Raw genomic sequence first — 18896 nt, 5'->3', positions numbered from 1 at the left:
AAACTCAATTTTATAGATAGTCTTCAATATCACTGCATCTCGTTCTAAAGTATGACTTTTAAATCAAGAATTTTGAGCTAGTTAAAGATTTAGTTAGGATAAATTTGATCTGTCACCTTTAAATAGTTGTAAACATTTTGTTTGAACTCTAAAATGACCTATTTAGCACATCATATGCTACGACGTACCAATCGGCAAGTCAGTCATACCTTACATTATAGATACATCAATAATGGTAGAACAAGCTATTAAGATCTATTTTGGTGCTGTGGTCCTACACAGTTTTGTTGAACATCATTTACGATTAATACATCATCTGTTAAGTGTGCAGTACATTATCTAGTCCTACAGAACTTTGCTTTATTGCAATATGGCATGTTTAGTTATTTGAATAAGCTGCTGAAAGTGTGATTGTTATTGCCATGTATGACACATTGATAAATATGGCTAAAATGTATTACAAAATCTGATTTGTTAGGACATTGTTTTATAAATAAATCTCTATTACTTCTAATCTTTGATATATGTTAGAAAAATAATTTGCTTTTATTTAACTTTTTTACACATTTCCTTCCTTCATTCGGCTAAAATTATTGAAAAAAAAAATTATGGAGTAAATAATTCAAAGATCACGTTTATTTTATTAATTATGTTTATTAGATTTGTTTATATGATTATGCTTTATAATCTAAAAAGGTGAAATAACACCAAGTAAATAAGACTAAGAACTAAGACTTTGTAGTTTGTTATTTATTTGTAGTGTTCTTTTAAGAATTCCTTGCATAAGTAAGGCCTGGAAATTTTTCATGGTAGGTTGTTATTTTTTGTACACTCTTAGCTTTTTTGCAATCCACATCTTCCATAGTGCTTTGTAACACATCTTACAATTTTTCCTTATCTTTGTAAATGTCCCTCACCCAAAAGCTCAGCCTCTGGCAAGTGATGTTATGTCTGCCTAATGGGAAGCAGTACATCGGCTTTTCTTTAAATGTTGTTAACAAATAATATTTGCTGCCCACCACTGGCTGAGGACCTTCCTATCATATAAGGCTAATAGGCTAAAAATGAATTGACTAGAAAAGTGCTGAAAATCAATTCTATCACAATTTTGTGGTACCACCGCATGCGTTTCCTTATATCAGTATTATATTGTATTATATCCTCCATCTTAACTTGGTTTAACATTTGTTGACTAGAAATGGCTGTCCACAGCAAGACCAATATATCAAGAATTTAATTGTCTTAGTGAAAATTCAATACACTGTGAAACATAAAATTGGACAGTAGTCATAATACACAATAATATTAAGAATTAGAATTATATGTAAGGAGTGAAATTATTTTAGCAGACAAAATCTTAACATATAACATTTTAAGGTTCAGTGAATAACATAAGAAAGCTTCATTCAGGTTGAAAAAAGCTATCTATAATAGTGAAAGTCACATAACATTTGGTTAACTCTTTTTGTAAATATACAATTACATTAAAATATATGCAGTTTAAAAAATAACAAATTATCAGATTAGATTAAAACCTCAATAAAATGGCTTCCTATGAATAAATAGTGATTTTACAAGTAAATAATTTAAAGAATATTTTCTGCTGATACTACTTACATATTTACCCATCTTGTCACTGGTTTCATAAACATCAACATTTTTAATTTGATTTGTTAGTTTTCATATGAAACAGCTTGGTTTTTAATTTTAGTCTTTCTAAATTAAGATAAAACTTTAGTTTAGTAAATAAATAAATAAGGTAAAATTGTAATTTCCTACATAGGGAATACATTTGCATGGTTTTATTAATGTCCATTACATTAATTATTAATGACTCCCATATAAATCATTTTTATACAACATCCTAATACAGCTAATACAAAATATAACATGTGAACAACCATTATTCTTGTAGTAGTTTTCAGTCTTTTCAAAGTGTTTTTGGTTGTAAACTTGTGTAAGTGTTGTGTGGAGAGGTCATGTGTAAACCCCATTAAACCACCATTTACAGGACAGATATTTTCAAGGCTTTGTAGAAGTGAGATGTTGAGGCTTTAAACAACCACTGAAAGTGGGAGTGCAAAAAACTGAAAGACCCCAAACTATAGAAAGCAGAGAAAAAAATAGCAGTATTTTATCTTACTAGTTCATTAACACACATGATGCAGATCTTTTACCTGAGGATCTTAAGCGAGAAGCTTTGAAACCAGACATGAATGTTTTATGTCCTTTCACAGGTTTATTTTTTACATTATAGTCAACTGTACGACGCACCAGTCTTGAATCTATATCTTCAATATTTAAACTATTGATTGATCCAAATCTTGCATCTCCTTTCACATGTACGTTGTCACATCTTATGATTCCAGTGAAATGCTTTTTCCCTGACACTCTCTAAAACAAAAGGCACCTACAGCATAATTAGCACGTAAAGTTTTACAAACTAACATGTAAACCCTAAATTGTATGTTATGTCAGTTTGTACAACCAAGTTTGACCAATGTTGACAATTTTGAGAATTTATTGTAATAAAATAATAGTAGGCCGCTGAGAGACAGCAAAGGTTGCCTGCGTGTCTTCCACAAGTACGCTTACTGCCAGTGCTTACACTCCAGGTGTGTCACTGATTTGAAATTCATAGTGCCCAATTGCTAAGCATGTACAACTTTTAAATCTTTTTCCTTTCACTTAGAGTACTTCGAATTGGATGACATTCCGTCTTTTAATGAGATTGCCATTTTCACTTTGAAAAATCCTTTAATATGAAATGGAAACATTTTTTATAGTTGATCAAATTTAAATATACCTTTTTGGTCGTCCATACTTTAGTAAACATTTTGTGAAAATTTCACCCAAACAATAGACATTGTCTTTTAGCTAGCTGTGTAAGTAAAAGTGTGTAAAAGGTCAACACTTTGGGTAACTAGAAGCCATATTATTTTAAGTTTAAAGTTGATTTTCAGTATCAAGAGTATAACATATAGAACTTGTACCCAAAATTAAATAAAAACCCTTTATGGATCAAACACTCTTAAAGATGAATTTTCTACCTTTTTAGTAGAAAGTATATTTTATAAAATATTTGAATTTCTTTAAGTGTTCTTAATAGAAAAACACAATATTAAGTTATATTGCAGTTATCTATTCATATAGTATTATTTCATTTAATTTTGATATTATATTATATTGATATATAATATTGATGTATATTTAAAAAAATATTTGTTTGTATTGTTTGATCAATGGTTATTAATTATTCTTAGGCACAGAATTCACTGAACTATTTTTATGGTGCCACTAGGCCTTGCCTAGAAATGCAATTTGATTTTTATAGAGCTGTTATTGCAAAGGAGGTGTTGAACGTGGTGTTATGATCAGGCTTACATAGTATATGCCTAAGTGAAGGCCAATTACTAGTCAACCATTAGTTATTATTTACAATGTCATAGATAATGTTTTGCACAAATTAAACTTAACTTACCTGTAGGAACGCAATACATACAAACTTTAAATATAAAATATTACATAATAAAAAGATGATGTGATTAACCAGCACGCAATATTTGGGTGTCACAGTTTTAAAATACGAATTGTACTGTTATGATTAGTTTGACGTGAGTCGATTTGTAAAACAGATTGTAAACTGAAATCCGCTCAAGAATAAAGGCCTTATTTATTTATTTATTTATTTATTAAGATTGAAAGCTTGTCATCTACTTTTCCTGTGCTAGCAGACTTATTCTGGCTGATTTGCAAAAGATTCCTTAAACTGTTTTGAGGCATGTTGTTCTAATTCTAAAGTACACCTATAAAACATGTTCTTTGAGCATGACATTTCTTACATTTGAAAATCTGTAAATCTATTTATAAAATAAGTAATTATCCTTTGGAAAAATCTATTGTCAATAACAATACCTGTTATCTTAAAGCTGAAAATCTAAGCTTTTATATATCAGCTAAGCTATATCAACATGAAGTTAGCACTAACAACGGTTTATTCAAACTTACTAACAACATTTCTTTTAGTTGTAAGCACTTGTAATATTCTGATTCATTAGGAACACACTGGTAACTTATTTATTGAGATTAATATATTAATAAACGTTAATACATAGTAAAAACAAACCTGAGAATTAGAGGATTAACTTATACGCTTTAATAACTTAGTAAATAGTCATGTGCTAAAACTCCAATCAAAATCTAGGAGTGTGATAAAAGGCAATAAACAATATGAATAAAACTGAATGACTAATTATAGTTGTAATTTTCAAACTTGGGAAGTAATTGATAAGAAGTAAGTTACCTGATTTTCTTTCTTCTTAGAAAGTGAATCTTTCATTATAAAATTAAAGTTTTTTCCATTCAAGGAATCAGTAATGACATCTCTGAAGAAACCATTTGTCAGTAAGACATTCCCAGTGATGGTTTGGTCAGTGGTGGAAGTTACAGCAGAGTCTAGAAAGTGATGAAGTTTTCCGTTGGGAGTAGGAAGCCATTTAGAGTTCCCCATTACTTGTAGAGTTGTCCATGCTGTAGGATAGTCAAACACAACCCCCTCTGCCTTCATCTATAACTTCTATTTCTTAGATGCAAAAATAAATGTTCAAGCATTGATATCATTAATGTATTTACAAACAATAATGTACTGTTGGAATATATAATAAGAATTAAGGTCTAAAAATGAGTAGTGCTACAAGCCGTAATGAATTTTGGATAAGTGGAATACTATAAAGAACAATACGTTATGGAATGTTGTATACATATTCAATAGAAATAATTAATCTAATGCTAAACAATGTGGTTATACATAATATTTTAAGGTAGTGCTGATTTCTTTAATCTTTATTTAATCTATTCGCAAAAAATTAAATTTGTGCATAGAACTTTACATGTAGAACAAGGAAATGAGTTAATACAGAGCAGATGAACATTAATCACAAAAATTTACTAATAGATATTTTAAAAAATATATCCTAAAAAAAATATGTTAGTTCTAATTCACAGTCAGTGTTTTATTATTTTCTCTGGAGATCAAGAACCTTTAGCTAGATTTCAGCATTATGACATCACCATCAAATAGTGAGAAAAATAATGATGTCTTTGGATCTGTTGAGATGAACATTTTTCAAACTAACACACAGGTCTTTTTAGAGCAATGAGACACATTATGTCTGTCATATATTTTAAGACATTTTAAGACTCAAATATTATTTAACATTAAATCTAGGAGTTAGGAATTTAATTGAATCAATTGATATAATAACAACTTATATTTACACATAATTGAGATTTGTATAACAAATCAAGGAAGAAAATCAAATATTTTCAAATTCAAAATTACAATTGTTTCTATAAAATATTGATTACAACTATAATACATCTTTTTGTAATGATAAACAGAGTGTCCAACTGTATTACTACCATTGATATTAAAAAAAACAACTGAAATTAACAGGTAGTCTAAACAAGAGACAACCTACTTCTTAATAACCATTAAAAATAAGAATTTCAACATTCTATCACCATTTTCCAACATGGCAGCCAACTACTGCATTTCTCATGAAACACCCTATATGCTCAATTTCAAATATAACATAACATTTTAAAACTTTTTTTATTTCTGACAATTTTTTTGAACATATTCAGGAGCTGTAACCTACCAAAGTTTTTTTTAATGTCACATTTTGCCATATTTAAGCATGATTATGAAATTCATTTCTAATGTAATAATACATCAAATGACATTATTTTTATTTTAACTATTAGAGTTGTGTCCAAGATGAATAATAAAACCTTAGTGTGATTAATAAATCAAATATATTATAACAAAAATGGAATACTAAGGATATAATGGCTGCAAGTGATGATAAACAGTTATGTAGTATTCTAATTTTATACTTACATCAGTAATATATTAATTTCACTAACATTTTATTAATGTGACATAACATGGATAGGTTATATTGAAAAATGGTGACAAAATTTAGAAATTATAAATTGATTTTTTTAATTGTTATTTGAAAGTAGGTGAAGTCTCAATTAAAATTTCTTTAAATTTAGTTGTGTTTATATGCAAGATGTCCACAAAAGGGTGTCATAAACTTCTGTGGGTGATAGTTCACATCATTTCAAACAAAAAATGTCATACAAACATAGGTCAATAAATGTCTCGATCAGCCGCTAGCCACCATTTTGTATTGTTAATAAAACAATATCTCTAGAAAAGCTACAGCTATCAAACTTTGTATACATGTAATAATATGTAAGAAAAAATTAAAAAAATAATTGTATGATTTGCTTTAATATTAATAAAATGGTGACTGTTGATACCAACAACTTAGTAAGTTTTATAACAATTCTAATGGTACCTTATGCAAAGAAATCTGTCAACGCATAAGTGAGCAGGATCACTTTATAGGTATGCTTTCACAAGCCGGGAGCAACAAAGATTTTATTAGTTGAAAGGTATTAGCTGTTTGCATTAGTTATAAAAATAGTTACAAGATATTAACTATTTTTCACTTTTTATAACAATTCCAACGGCACTTTTCTCAATAAAATCCGTCAATGTATAAGCGAGCATGGTCACTTTATGTTACACGTGCACAAGCCAAGTGTGCCAAACATGTCACAGTTGAGAGGTATTAATTGTTTGTTAAAGGGTATCTTTAAACCCATTTGGATCTAAATTATTATTTTTTTAATCAAATATAAAATTTTGATAAAACTACTGTAATATTACGAACTAAAGATGTTCCTAGCAAAATTTGGCTAATTTTTTATTTTATCTTTAAAAAATTAATGTTCCCAAATGCGAACAGTGGGACTGAACGGGATGGTATCCAATAGTTCCAAAATAGGAACAGTGGGTATAAAAGGGGTGGTGTCAAAACTACAATTATTCATGAATATAACTTTATTTGACAGTATATAATAAAATAGGCCTTAACTAAATTACATCAAACTAGAAATAACGCATCTCATGTTGGTTTTTTTATTGTCCAGGATGAAATTTTTGGGAACAGTGTTGGTGAATTGCCACGTTGCACGTGTTACATTTTAACCATACACTTTTATATTTGTACTGGGCACATCTAGATTGTTTTTCGTTGGTTACTAGGTAGTAGTTCACTCTGTCAAAACGTATCTCATACACTACTCTTGATTCCACTGGTTTCACAAGACTTGGCGGTCTCCTTAATGATAAACGTTGCACATACTTTTGGAAATGTGTTTGGCAGATCACTCTTGTATATACAAGCAAATCAAGTTCACTTTTACTCTGAATGGCATATGGTGAAGTTGCCATGAATTTGTTCACCGAAGCATTTAGCGGAAAACATTACAACTGCCAATACCATTTCTTCCCTCTTATATTTATGCATAGTTTAGAAATGTTTTCATGTAGGCAATCTATACCTCCCATGTAGTTTTTATATAAAACAAAACAAGCTAGCTAATCAACCATTATATGAGATTTACGTTTTCGGCTAAATCTCTTCATTTTTCCAATAGGAAATGTTCCAGCTTGTGTTGAAGCCGTAGACAATTTTATTATGGTAATGGGCGAGTGGGTTGTGAAGTGGCGGGGTTTTCATACCCCAACACATGAGCCAAGCCAGTGCGTCGTTATAGCACAATCACAGTCATCTTCTCTTTTTTTCTAGTGTTGAACTTCCATGCGCGTTCACCTCGTAAATACCTATCCATTTCTTGTCTTCTAATAAATCCGATCAGGCTGAGCTGAACTGGTGGGCTCCTTTGCTATCATCTACCACGCACACACTTCATTTCAGTCTACCCTCAGCTTTTGAGAAAATCTTCCCCAAAAATCTAACTTCAATTATACTTTCCTATAACTGTATCTAATTTTCTCTGTCTTCCTAAGCCAAGGTGGAACAGCATATGCCGAGGGCTGCATGGTCAAGGGAGAGCTTGATCTTTAATATGCGTACTCTGAATACCTGGCGACCTCCAGTATAAACATAGCCTTCCCCAAGGAGAGCGGGTCACTGCTTTGAGTGACCTTTAGATCTTTGCTACTTGTGGAAACACAATGAGTACAAATGAAAAAACTAAAAACCAAGTAAAACTAGAGAGCTCAAACAACTCTCAAGAAGAGGATGACAATCCACATCAAATAGAGGAATTAGAAATGGGTGTTTACCCTAGCTATCCTGAACAACCAATACAGACAAAAGAGACAGGCGGACTTCCTAGCAGAAGTCCTGGATTCCCAGATTGAGTCCTGAGTCGACACATTGGAGGAGGATGTCCACCAAAGGGTAGAGGGAGCAATAGCCGAAAGGCCAGACCCAGCAATCCCTAAATTAGGTGGCTCCGCCCATTTACGTAAGGCATGGTATCGAAGACGTGGGTATTCCCAATACGAATCCACAGATTTGGCCTTAAACCTAATCCCAGAAGAGCAAAACATGTGGCTCAAAAGACAAAGAGAGGAAAAACTAAAAAGACCTCACTCTGATGGCTCCACTCTGGAAGCTCATCAGAGCATGAAAAACAAGAAACGAAGAGGGACAACAGGGGTCACGAAAGGAGCAATCTGCACCTCTCCATAAACCGTCATACAAACAAGCCTTAGAGGGTATAAGGGTGGAAATACTTCACTCCGACTTTCTAGAAACCCTACTCTGATCTGATGAAATGGAAACAATTCAGAACTTCATCCTGGAAGCGATCGTGGAAGAAAAGGAATGTCCAAACTCTCCCAATCTTCAACAGGAGACAAGGGGTCCTGATTTTCACTTGTGAAAACAAAAGTAAATGGCTGAAAGAAAACAACAAGAAACTCTAAAGCCTTGGAATCCCTTCCAGTCTGAGGATTGCACCAGAAGGAGAAATACCTACTTCTCAAACAGCACAATTGAATCCACCGATAAGATCATGAAGTTCTTAAAAACACAAGCTAACAGTTGGAGAATGGAATGTTCTGAGTAGAAGTGATAAGGGTAAGTCAATGCTACTTACCCTGGCAGTCGACTGTGCCACAGCAAACAAGCTTGAGAAGAAGGGTCCATGGATCAAGTTTGGAAAAATGTAGCTAAGTCTGAAGAAGAAACACCAGGGAAACACTGAGGACCCCAAAAAGGTGGGGGAGACCTCAGGAAAGTCGGAAACCGTTACTAAAGAAAAGACCACCGCTGAAGAGATGGAAGTGAAAGAGACCGCAAAGGTATCAGAGGAATCTGCAAATACTTTAACAGAGAGGTCTACTTCTAAAGACAGTGCGGTGCAAAAAGAAATACCAACTTGATCGGTCCCGGCCAGGGAAAGAAAAGGGAGTTCCTCCCTTATTACTCCAAAAAGATGGACAGGGGTGGACAACCAGGGAGAGGTAATAAAAAGGCGTAAGTATACGCCTCATTCATATAAACATACACCATGCCAAGGGTAGAAGGTTTATCACAACAGGCCTGGAAATCACCCTAATCCAGGAATATTGGATCAACAAAGGTTACATCAGAGGACTAATGACTCAGGTAGGTCATATATGATTGATCAATTGAAAACTGAAGTAGAGTGTGTGTGTTACTTTTAAAACATATAACTAGTTTTCCTGTTACAGATCTAATAAGTAGAGACCTGGTGGCGGTGGCAGTTAACGTAGCCTCATAACAAAGTGATAAAGAGATAATTATTGCCTCAGCATACTTCCCAACCCTTCAACACACTGCCCACCAGTGGAAATACAAAGGCTGCAGTACTGCGGAGAAATAGAGGTGTGGTCCTCATCCTCGGCTGCAACTGCGACACGCACCACACCTACTGGGGCAGCACTAACATTAAACATTAACCCAAAAGGTGAGGAACTTCTGCAATTTTTGTTTTGTTATGATATTATTCTAGAAAGTAGGGGGTCTAGTCCCACTTTTATAACTATAGTAAGACAAGAAGTTCTAGATATTACCTTATATAAAGGACTTAAAAACATTAATATAGTAAGGTGCCATGTTTCACAGGAGGTACCACTTTTGGACCACTGCCCAATTAGGTTTGACATAGAGGCGAGAGTTAAGGTGAATATGAGCCACAGGATTCCAAAATCCACCAACTGGAGGGGATACCGAGTGTTCCTAGCAGAAGAACTGGAGGAAATAGAACCATATCAGAAAAATGAATTTGAATTAGAAAAGTTGGCTTAATTGGTAGAGCAAGCCATTATAAAGCCCTATGAGAAAAACTGCCGTCATAGACAAAACAGGATAAAGAAAAATGTGCCTTGAAGGTTAGAAAAACTAAAAAAAAAACTACTTAAATTGGCAAAAAGGACAAATATTGGATCCCATACCAATATGCCCTAAATGAATACAAGAAAGAAATTAGTTAAAATAAAAGTAGGATCTGGAGAAAACAATTTTGCAAAAACATAAACAGACTACCAGAGGGTGCAAGGCTTCATAAAACTTTCCAAATTGATCACTCTAACCCACTAAAGACCAATGGAGGCCTTACGATGAACAAGAAGAAGACTAAAATTGTTGTTGGAGACGCAGTCTCTTGACTTGAAATAAGGATTTTTATTCTCTAGCGGGGGAAAGTAGATATCAAGGAGGCCATTTATAAGTGTTTTGCAGTTTTTAAGCCTCTGTGGTTTTAATGAAATTTATTAATTTAAAGTAAAAGTTGTTATGTGTTATGATTTTAATTTAAAAAAAGTACAGTATTTTACTAGTGAAAAAATCCATAAGTTAATGTTTTTTAACAAATCTTTTCAGTGATTATTTACAATTAAAAGTGTACTTACATTCAGGCTCTGTAACATATGTTTTGTCTGAGCACATATATTGAACTTGCAGAGAGTAGATGTTTTGTATAGTGCTGCTGTTATTAAGAGTTATTCCTTTTGAGAACTGTTTACTCACTATAAAATAAATTAAATAAATAGAATTGAATAAATAAAATACAAACTACTTTATTCAGCTATAACTGGTTATTCTGCCAACATCAAGCTAAAACTTGCCAAAACAGCTGATTGCCAATGTCATTCAGTTGGTGATTTAAACCATTGGACAACTATCACTCTGACTCATCTGGCCATTAGACTGGGGACAACAATCAAACCCCATATGACATTGACCTTGAACATATAAACAGGTTCATGCTTAAACTACTTTCTGACAAGATTATCACCAGTTACATTTTTACTAATTAATATTTTTACTGATTAACTTTTGCTTGTACTTATATTTTATAAATTTGTAATTTTGTATATAATATCCTGTCTATATATTTAGTTTATATTTTATTGTTTGTAACTTGGCACAAATTAAGCTGGGTAAAGTATATATTGATTGATTTTAACTGTGAAATTTAACATCTACAATGGCTACTCCAATGAGAAATATATCTAAAACTGATATTAAAATCAATGACTTAATATTTGCCAAAGTGAAAGGGTTTCCCCCATTGGCCTGCAAAAGTAACTGGCATTGATGATGAAACTTACAAAAATATAACCAAGTATGAAATTACCTTTTTTTCAACAAATGAAACTGCTTTCGTTAATAAAACGGATATTGTTAATTATAACGAATGTAAAATGAAATATACTCCTCGACTCTATAGCAAAAAAAACATAAAGAAAGTTACAAACTGGCTCTGTCTCAGATAGAAAAATTGGATAAAACACAAAGGTGTCAACCATCCCTCGTCTCTACTTCATTCATCAGAAAAACCCCCTCAAATAAACAAAAAAAGAATGTTTCAGAAATTAATAAAACAACCTCTTCAAGTCCCTCATTACTCTATCAAAACCCATTAAATAAAACTCCAAATACTGAATCAGTGCAGACAGAGACTAATACGAGTAATATAGATGTGGACAAAGTAAAAAAAACCTCAAAGTACAAAGAGCACCAATACCAATGAGAAAAGTTCTATTAGTCTCTCTTTATTAGAAAATAAGTGGGTAACTGATGATACTATCCAGCTGTATTATGATACGCTAACATCCTTAATCACAAAGTCGGATAAAACAATCTTACTTATGAATACCGTAGTAACCCATGCTATCAAATGCCTTCAAGACTATGACTATTTACTTGAGCCTTTACAATTATTTAATAAAAACTATGTTCTCTTCCCAATTCATGACTTGAAGCAAGATGTGCAAGACAATTATCCAGAGAACACTCAATGCTCATACAAAACAGAAGGATCTCATTGGAGCCTTATGTTGTTTGTAAGAAACCTGCAAAAATTTCTATACTTCGATTCATGTGGCACATACAACAGGGAACATGCACAGAAGGTGGCTGAGAAGGTCCATGAGCACTTGGGTGTGGAAGGTGATGTCCTTTTTCAAATTGGTTCGAAGTCCCTCAACAGCCTAATACTGTTGACTGTGGAATTTACTTAACAATTTTTCACAGACATTTCTTATACAACTGATAGGTTGTGGTTCTTTGGACCCACTGGGTAACACAGGCAGCAGATTAGTATGCACAATTCGTCACTCTGACATCTTAACAAAACGCTCCCAACTGGCACTACTCTGGCACAAACTATCCACATTTTACTGCTGAATTGTCAGACTGTATCTGACATGATGTTTAAGCACTTTGTATCTACTCTACTGGACCTCAAGCTCAAGTAGGCAATATTGTGGGTAAGTGCAAACACAAAGCCTGTGACATTGATCTTCTGAAAAGTGACAGCAATATGACTACATATCAGGTGAAAGAAACACAACCAAAAAACCCATGGCAGTTTGAAAGACGGTCAAAGCGTTATAAAATAAAACCCAACACAAAATATTTGCTGAAAGGGAAACTGCTATCTCAACATCAAATAGCTTCCATGTACTTACTGAAAAAAAACAATTTACTACAGATAAAGGAGTCTAATAAAAATAAAAAATTATGTATACAAAACTAACACAACAAGTAAAAAAAGGACAAATCATGTTCATGAGTATCGCCATGACAGCAACTATGAACTTTCAATTGACAAAATAAAAGTAGAATTGTACGCTGACAGCCAAGGTAAAGGACTACCAGAGATTATTGGTTCATGCAGTAAGGGAAAGATTTATTGTGGATGGAGTAGTTAAATCTGGAGCCGATGTCCAACAGGTCTACAACCAAGCAGCTAAAATCTCTACAACGTCCTATAATAATACTTGCAGGAACAAATGATATTTTAAAAGGATCTCCTCAAGTTATTTATAAAAAAATGGAAAATGAATTACAAATTCTGAGTAGGTATCTAAGCCAGTGTGTGTAACAACAATCCCCCCTAGACATGATGTACACCATGACAACTCAATACACTATGATCTAGCCCTGACTAATAGTTACATAAGAGAAATTGTTTTAAGAATGGACAATGTTCACCCTCATTGATTTGGATTCTTTCCAGCGTTATCACTTCACACGACAGGGTCTGCATTTAAACTATAAAGGAAAGAGAAAACTTGGTTTTATGATAGTTTGATTTTGTGAACAGTGTTAATGGAAAAAAAACATGAAGTAGACCAAGAAAACTGGGCAACTGGGCCAAGAAAAGTCTTCAGTCATCCACCAATTCAAGCTCAGAAAGTAAAGGAGGTACTTGGACCAACTCTGTCACTGACGTCACAGACGAGAGCCCCGTACCTGAGGTCAACACTCCGTCATCTTCACAAGTGAAGTGCCGGGTGAGCAAAATGAGAGCATTGCAAGTGATCGAGTTTTCTTTGGTGAATGTCACAAGTGATTAATAATCAGTGTCCTTTGGAGCACTCTGTGGGTGTATCGGTCTCGAGTCATTTTTTGGAGGGGGAGAGGAGTCTAATTGTAGAAATTTAATTAGCTTTAAGACCAGGTAATTTTGCACTTTCGTCATTTTGAAAATTGTTCTAACACATCACGTTTACAAAATAATAAATATTATAAATATAAAATTGTTATTTTTAAACATTCAAGGTCTTAATGGCAAAACCACTGTTCTAGAAACTTTTATACAAAATGAATTGAACCTATATGTCATTTGCTTATCAGAGCATTTTCTTAAACAATCAGTGGTAGCAACTTCATTTCCCAAATGGTTTTTACTGTGCTTCTGCTTTCTGTAGAGCAAACTGGATTAGAGGAGGAACATTAATATTTGTCCACAATAATTTTCATGCAAGGCCTCTTGATGTTGCAGAATAGAATTTTGTATAGAACTTCATTTTGAAGTAACCGCTGTATTGTTGGATAAATTCAAGTTAATTATTGTGTCATTGTACCATTCAACTGATGGTGACCATAATATTTTTCTCAATAAACTTGAAAATCTTTTATTATATTTAAACTCAATGGGCCAATTATACAATAGTTATTGGAGGCAGATTTGAACATTAAATTTGATATTACAAAAAACAAACCATCTGTTAAATATTTTTTAAATTTATTAAGGGAGTACAATTTTTTATTGTCTGAATCAATCTCCCACACGAGGTGCAAATTGCCTTGACAACATTTTTTGTCAATTGTGGGCAGAATAGGGTTAAAACTCTTGTAATATTTTTCGTTTTTTCCCTTTTTCTGATCATGATGGTGTAATGGCTGACCTTAATGTGCTAGATACTCAAGCTCTTTCTGCACCAAATGATAAAAATGGTTTTATTGGAAAAAACATGTACTTACAAATTGTCTTGCCTAAACAAGAAATATGCAACTTAATATCTAGTTTGAATGCTTATGACTGGGAACATTTAATTAATGAAATTAAGTTCACTGACGCTGAAACAATCTTTTTGGTCCTTTTTTCAAATTCTTTTAAATAATATAAATTATTACTCAGTTATTAAGAAAAAATCATTTATAGCTAAAAGCAATTTTAAATATAAATGGTACACTAGTGAATTAAGGAATATGAAAGAAAAGTTGTTATGTTTTGACTCTTTAATCAGAAGTTCTAGGGAGCCTTCGAATGAACTTTCTCCAACTTTTTAACCACCTAAAAAAAGAATATAAATTATCTATTAAAAACGCCAAACTTAATCACAACACACCAATTATATTAAAACCAGCAATAATAAAAATAAAGCTGCATGGGGAAATAATTAAAAGCAAGAGTAAAAGTACACCCCATAGGCTTCAAACTGATATTACTTCAGAAGATTTTAGTAATTTTTTTATTGACTCAATAAAAAAAATTAAAGTGAAAACCGGTACATTTATTAAATAGTAGTTTAAATTCATTAAAAGCTAATTGTATTAATTCATCATTTTTAATCATTTAAATCAATCAAGCCATCTGACACAATTGATGCAGCTAAAAGACTAAACAATTCAGATAGTAATGACATCTACAATATATCCAATAATCTGTTAAAGAGATTGATTTATACTTTTGTTGAGCCACTAACACTTTGCTTCAATATGTGTATGAGTCAGGGTATTTTTCCGGAGCAACTGAAGGTGTCCAGAATTTGTCCAGTCTTTAAAAAAAGGTCCCTATAATGATCCAAGTAGCTACCGCCCAATTTCGGTCATCCCAGTCTTGTCTAAATTACTAGAACTACTGGTCTATGACCAAATAATTGACTATTTAGAAGAAAATAAAATTTTAAGTCCATCACAATTTGGTTTCAGAAGAGGTAAATCCACTATTGATGCCATTGACAAGCTAATACGAAATATACTGTCAACTTTTGAAAATAAGGCCTTTGCTCAGGCCACTTTATGTGACCTGAGTAAGGCCTTTGATTGTGTAGAACACAGTACACTCTTTTAGCCAAATTAAAGCATTATGGAATTCATGGAAGTGCCCTTGATTTTATAAAATCCATACCTCATCAATAGAACACAAAAAGTATACATCAAAGGAGAAGTTGGGTCACAGGAAGTCAAAATAGAGTACGGTTGTCCCTCAGGGATCTGTACTTGGACCCTTACTTTTTATCATATATATAAATGAGCATAACATTGGCTGTTGATGCTAATACGCTTCTCTACGCTGATGACACAACTTTTTTCAATAGTAGTAATAACCTGAATGAACTAAAGAAATTAACCGACACCACAATAAACAAGGCATCAATATGGTTTAAAGAAAACGGTTTTTTAATGAATGAAAACTAAAACTCAAAACATTTTGTTTACTTTAAAATCAATTCCTGAAAATAGTTTTAATTTTTGAATCAAGTAGTGTAATCAAAATTTTTTAGGAATTCATATTGATAATAATCTTTCATGGGGACCTCACATTGATTTTCTGTCTACTAAATTATCTAGAATTATTTTTTTATTGAGACGTCTATCTTGCTGCATAAGTGAAAAATTATGTTCGGACTGCATATTTTGGATACTTTCAGTCAATTTTGAGATACGGATTAATACTGTGGGAAATGGTGCTAGAGTTCAGGAAATACTGGTGCTTCAAAAGAAAGCTGTTAGAATTGTTGGTAAAGCTGAATATCTTGATCATTGTAAACCTGTTTTCATTAACCAAGGAATACTTACAATAGTTAATTTATATTTGTTTGACTTATCTGTTTACATTTTAAATAATAAGGACTTAATAAACCATACACAAACACATAATTATAACACACGAAACAAAAATAACATTTTAATTGAATATTGTCGACTGAGCAAATCTTTGAATAGTCATGTTATAATTGGCTTGAAGGTGTATAACAAATTGAAAACATTTGATAGAAAAATACCCTCTTAAAATTTATAAAAATAAACTTTATGAATGGCTATTAAAAAACCCTTTATATAATATTGATGAGTTTTTTTTCTATTAACAAAATAGACTTTTAATGATTGTTTTAAAGATAAACTCATAATATAACTAGTATAATTATCAACTAGACAATTAATGTCGTATATTGTTATATATATAATATTTATGTATTATACTTATTAAATATTATTTAGAGACAATGCTACTTAGTCTGTAGCTGAATTAGACTTTGTCAATGCATGTAACATGTTTTACGACAAATAAACGAATTTATTATTATTATTAAAGATCTGGTCAGGTTGCTAAATACAAACAACAGTCAAAAAGAATCTTGGCATCTGAAAGGATTAAACAGGCAATAAGATCCTTTGAGCCATTTAAATCTCCTGGGGGGATGGATTTTACCCAGCCCTTCTCCAAGAAGGGTTGGATATTCTATTAAACATATTGACTATTCTGTTTAGACACAGTTATGCCCTAGGATGTATTCCAAGGAACTGAAGGATGGTACTTTTGGTGTTTGTATGATAAAAGGACAGGGATCTCAACCCAACTCGTACAAACCTATAAGCCTATCCTCCTTCATGGTAAAAAATATGGAAAATATAATTAATAGACATATAAGGGATGAAACCTTACAGGTACACCTACTCAGTCTATATCAACATGCATACTTGAAAGGTAAGTGAACTACCACCGCTCTCCACAGCTTGGTGGAAGCTGTGGAGGACACCTTCAAAGAAAAGGAAGCCCTAGTCAGCGTCTTTATGGATATTGAAGGAGCTTACGACCAAGTGGCATATCAATCTATGGAGGCAGCTCTGGAACAGTTTCGAGTTCAACCAGATGCTGTCAAATGGATAGTAGCACTCCTAAAAAGTAGACTTTTTACAGCAAAGATCGGGGATGAATCAGCCACTATCACAGCCCGGAAAGGCTGCTCCCAGGGAGGGTTTCTGTCTCCCCTCCTGTGGGCGATGGTGATTGACAACCTACTAACTAATGCAGAAAAGAGGGGAATAATTGTACAATGCTAAGCTTATAACCTGGTACTTATGGTCAAAGGGAAAAATAAAGGCATGCTGGAACACTTCACTCAAGAAGCCATAAATTGTATAAGCACCTGGTGTCATGGGTAGGGTCTACGGATTAACTCATCTAAAACATGTATGACATTTACCAGGATAAGAAAGTTCCAGCTTTTACAACCTGTTCTGGAAGGTATCAGGATAAAACACTCTGACACAGTCAAGTATCTGGGCATAGTCCTGGATGGAAAGCTGACTTGGAACCCACACATTTTGAGAACCCAATATCTAAAACGACAAAGGCCCTTGGGGCTTGTAAAAGACTCTTTGGACTGAAATGGGGACTAAAACCCAACACAATTTATTGGATCTATGAAGCCATAATAAAACCAATGGTCACATATGCTGCATTAGTGTGGTGGCCGAAAGTAAAACAAAAAACAGCTGCCAAGAGGCTACAGAGACTTCAAAGGTTAGCTTGAGTAAGGATTACAGGGGAAATTAGCTCCAGTCCAACCCTGGCACTTGAAGCGGTTTTGGGATACACTCCTCTGGGGCAGGAGGTGATGAAAACAGCCGCATTAAGCACAATTAAGCTTCTGGTTACAAAGGTGATTAAGTCTACCTCTCAGAAGGGCACATGAAAATAACCCAGGAATTTCCTGAAGCTGAAATGATAACCAATGTATCAGAAAGTATGGTTAAGAAATACCCCTTTGAAAAATCATACATAGTCTCTATTGAAGATAGGGAAAATGGAGTAAAAAGGAGGCCTACCCTACTAGAGGAGTCCAGAAGTTCTAAAGAGATGGTTCAAACCTTGATTCTAGGGCAGGATTTGATATTTACGGACCAGGAATTAACTTAGCTGTGCCCCTGGGAAAACACGCCACAGTCTTCCAAGCGGAAGTCATGGCAATAAAATCATACAGCAGAAAACTCATACAAATGAGGCCAAAAGGAGCAGAATACTTAATGTTCTCTGACAGCCAGACTGCACTAAAGGCACTTGACACCTGCCCGTTTGACTCGCAAGCAGTTTAGGAAGGCAAGAATGTTCTAGTGAAATTGGCAAAGAAGAACATAGTTACACTCTGTTGGGTGCCAGGCCATGAGAGCATTTATGGAAATGAAAAAGCAGATACCCTCGACAAATTAGGTACAGAATCCATAATGGTATGGCCTGAG

General features: G+C 33.3%; 1 protein-coding gene across 1 annotated transcript in view; it reads right to left on the bottom strand.

The window, feature by feature from the left end:
• The window catches only part of LOC124369136, an 80453-nt gene that overhangs the window by 2648 nt on the left and 58909 nt on the right, over window positions 1–18896 (bottom strand). Inside the window, exons 22-23 of the mRNA XM_046826908.1 lie at window positions 4304–4567; window positions 2178–2394 (exon numbers count right to left, since the gene is read on the bottom strand). Of these exons, the coding sequence (XP_046682864.1) occupies window positions 2178–2394; window positions 4304–4567 (481 nt within the window). The remainder of the gene's footprint in view (window positions 1–2177; window positions 2395–4303; window positions 4568–18896) is intronic.

Source organism: Homalodisca vitripennis, chromosome X, assembly GCF_021130785.1.
Source record: "Homalodisca vitripennis isolate AUS2020 chromosome X, UT_GWSS_2.1, whole genome shotgun sequence".
NCBI lineage: Eukaryota > Metazoa > Arthropoda > Insecta > Hemiptera > Cicadellidae > Homalodisca > Homalodisca vitripennis.
This window is presented reverse-complemented; position numbering and strand designations above follow the sequence as displayed.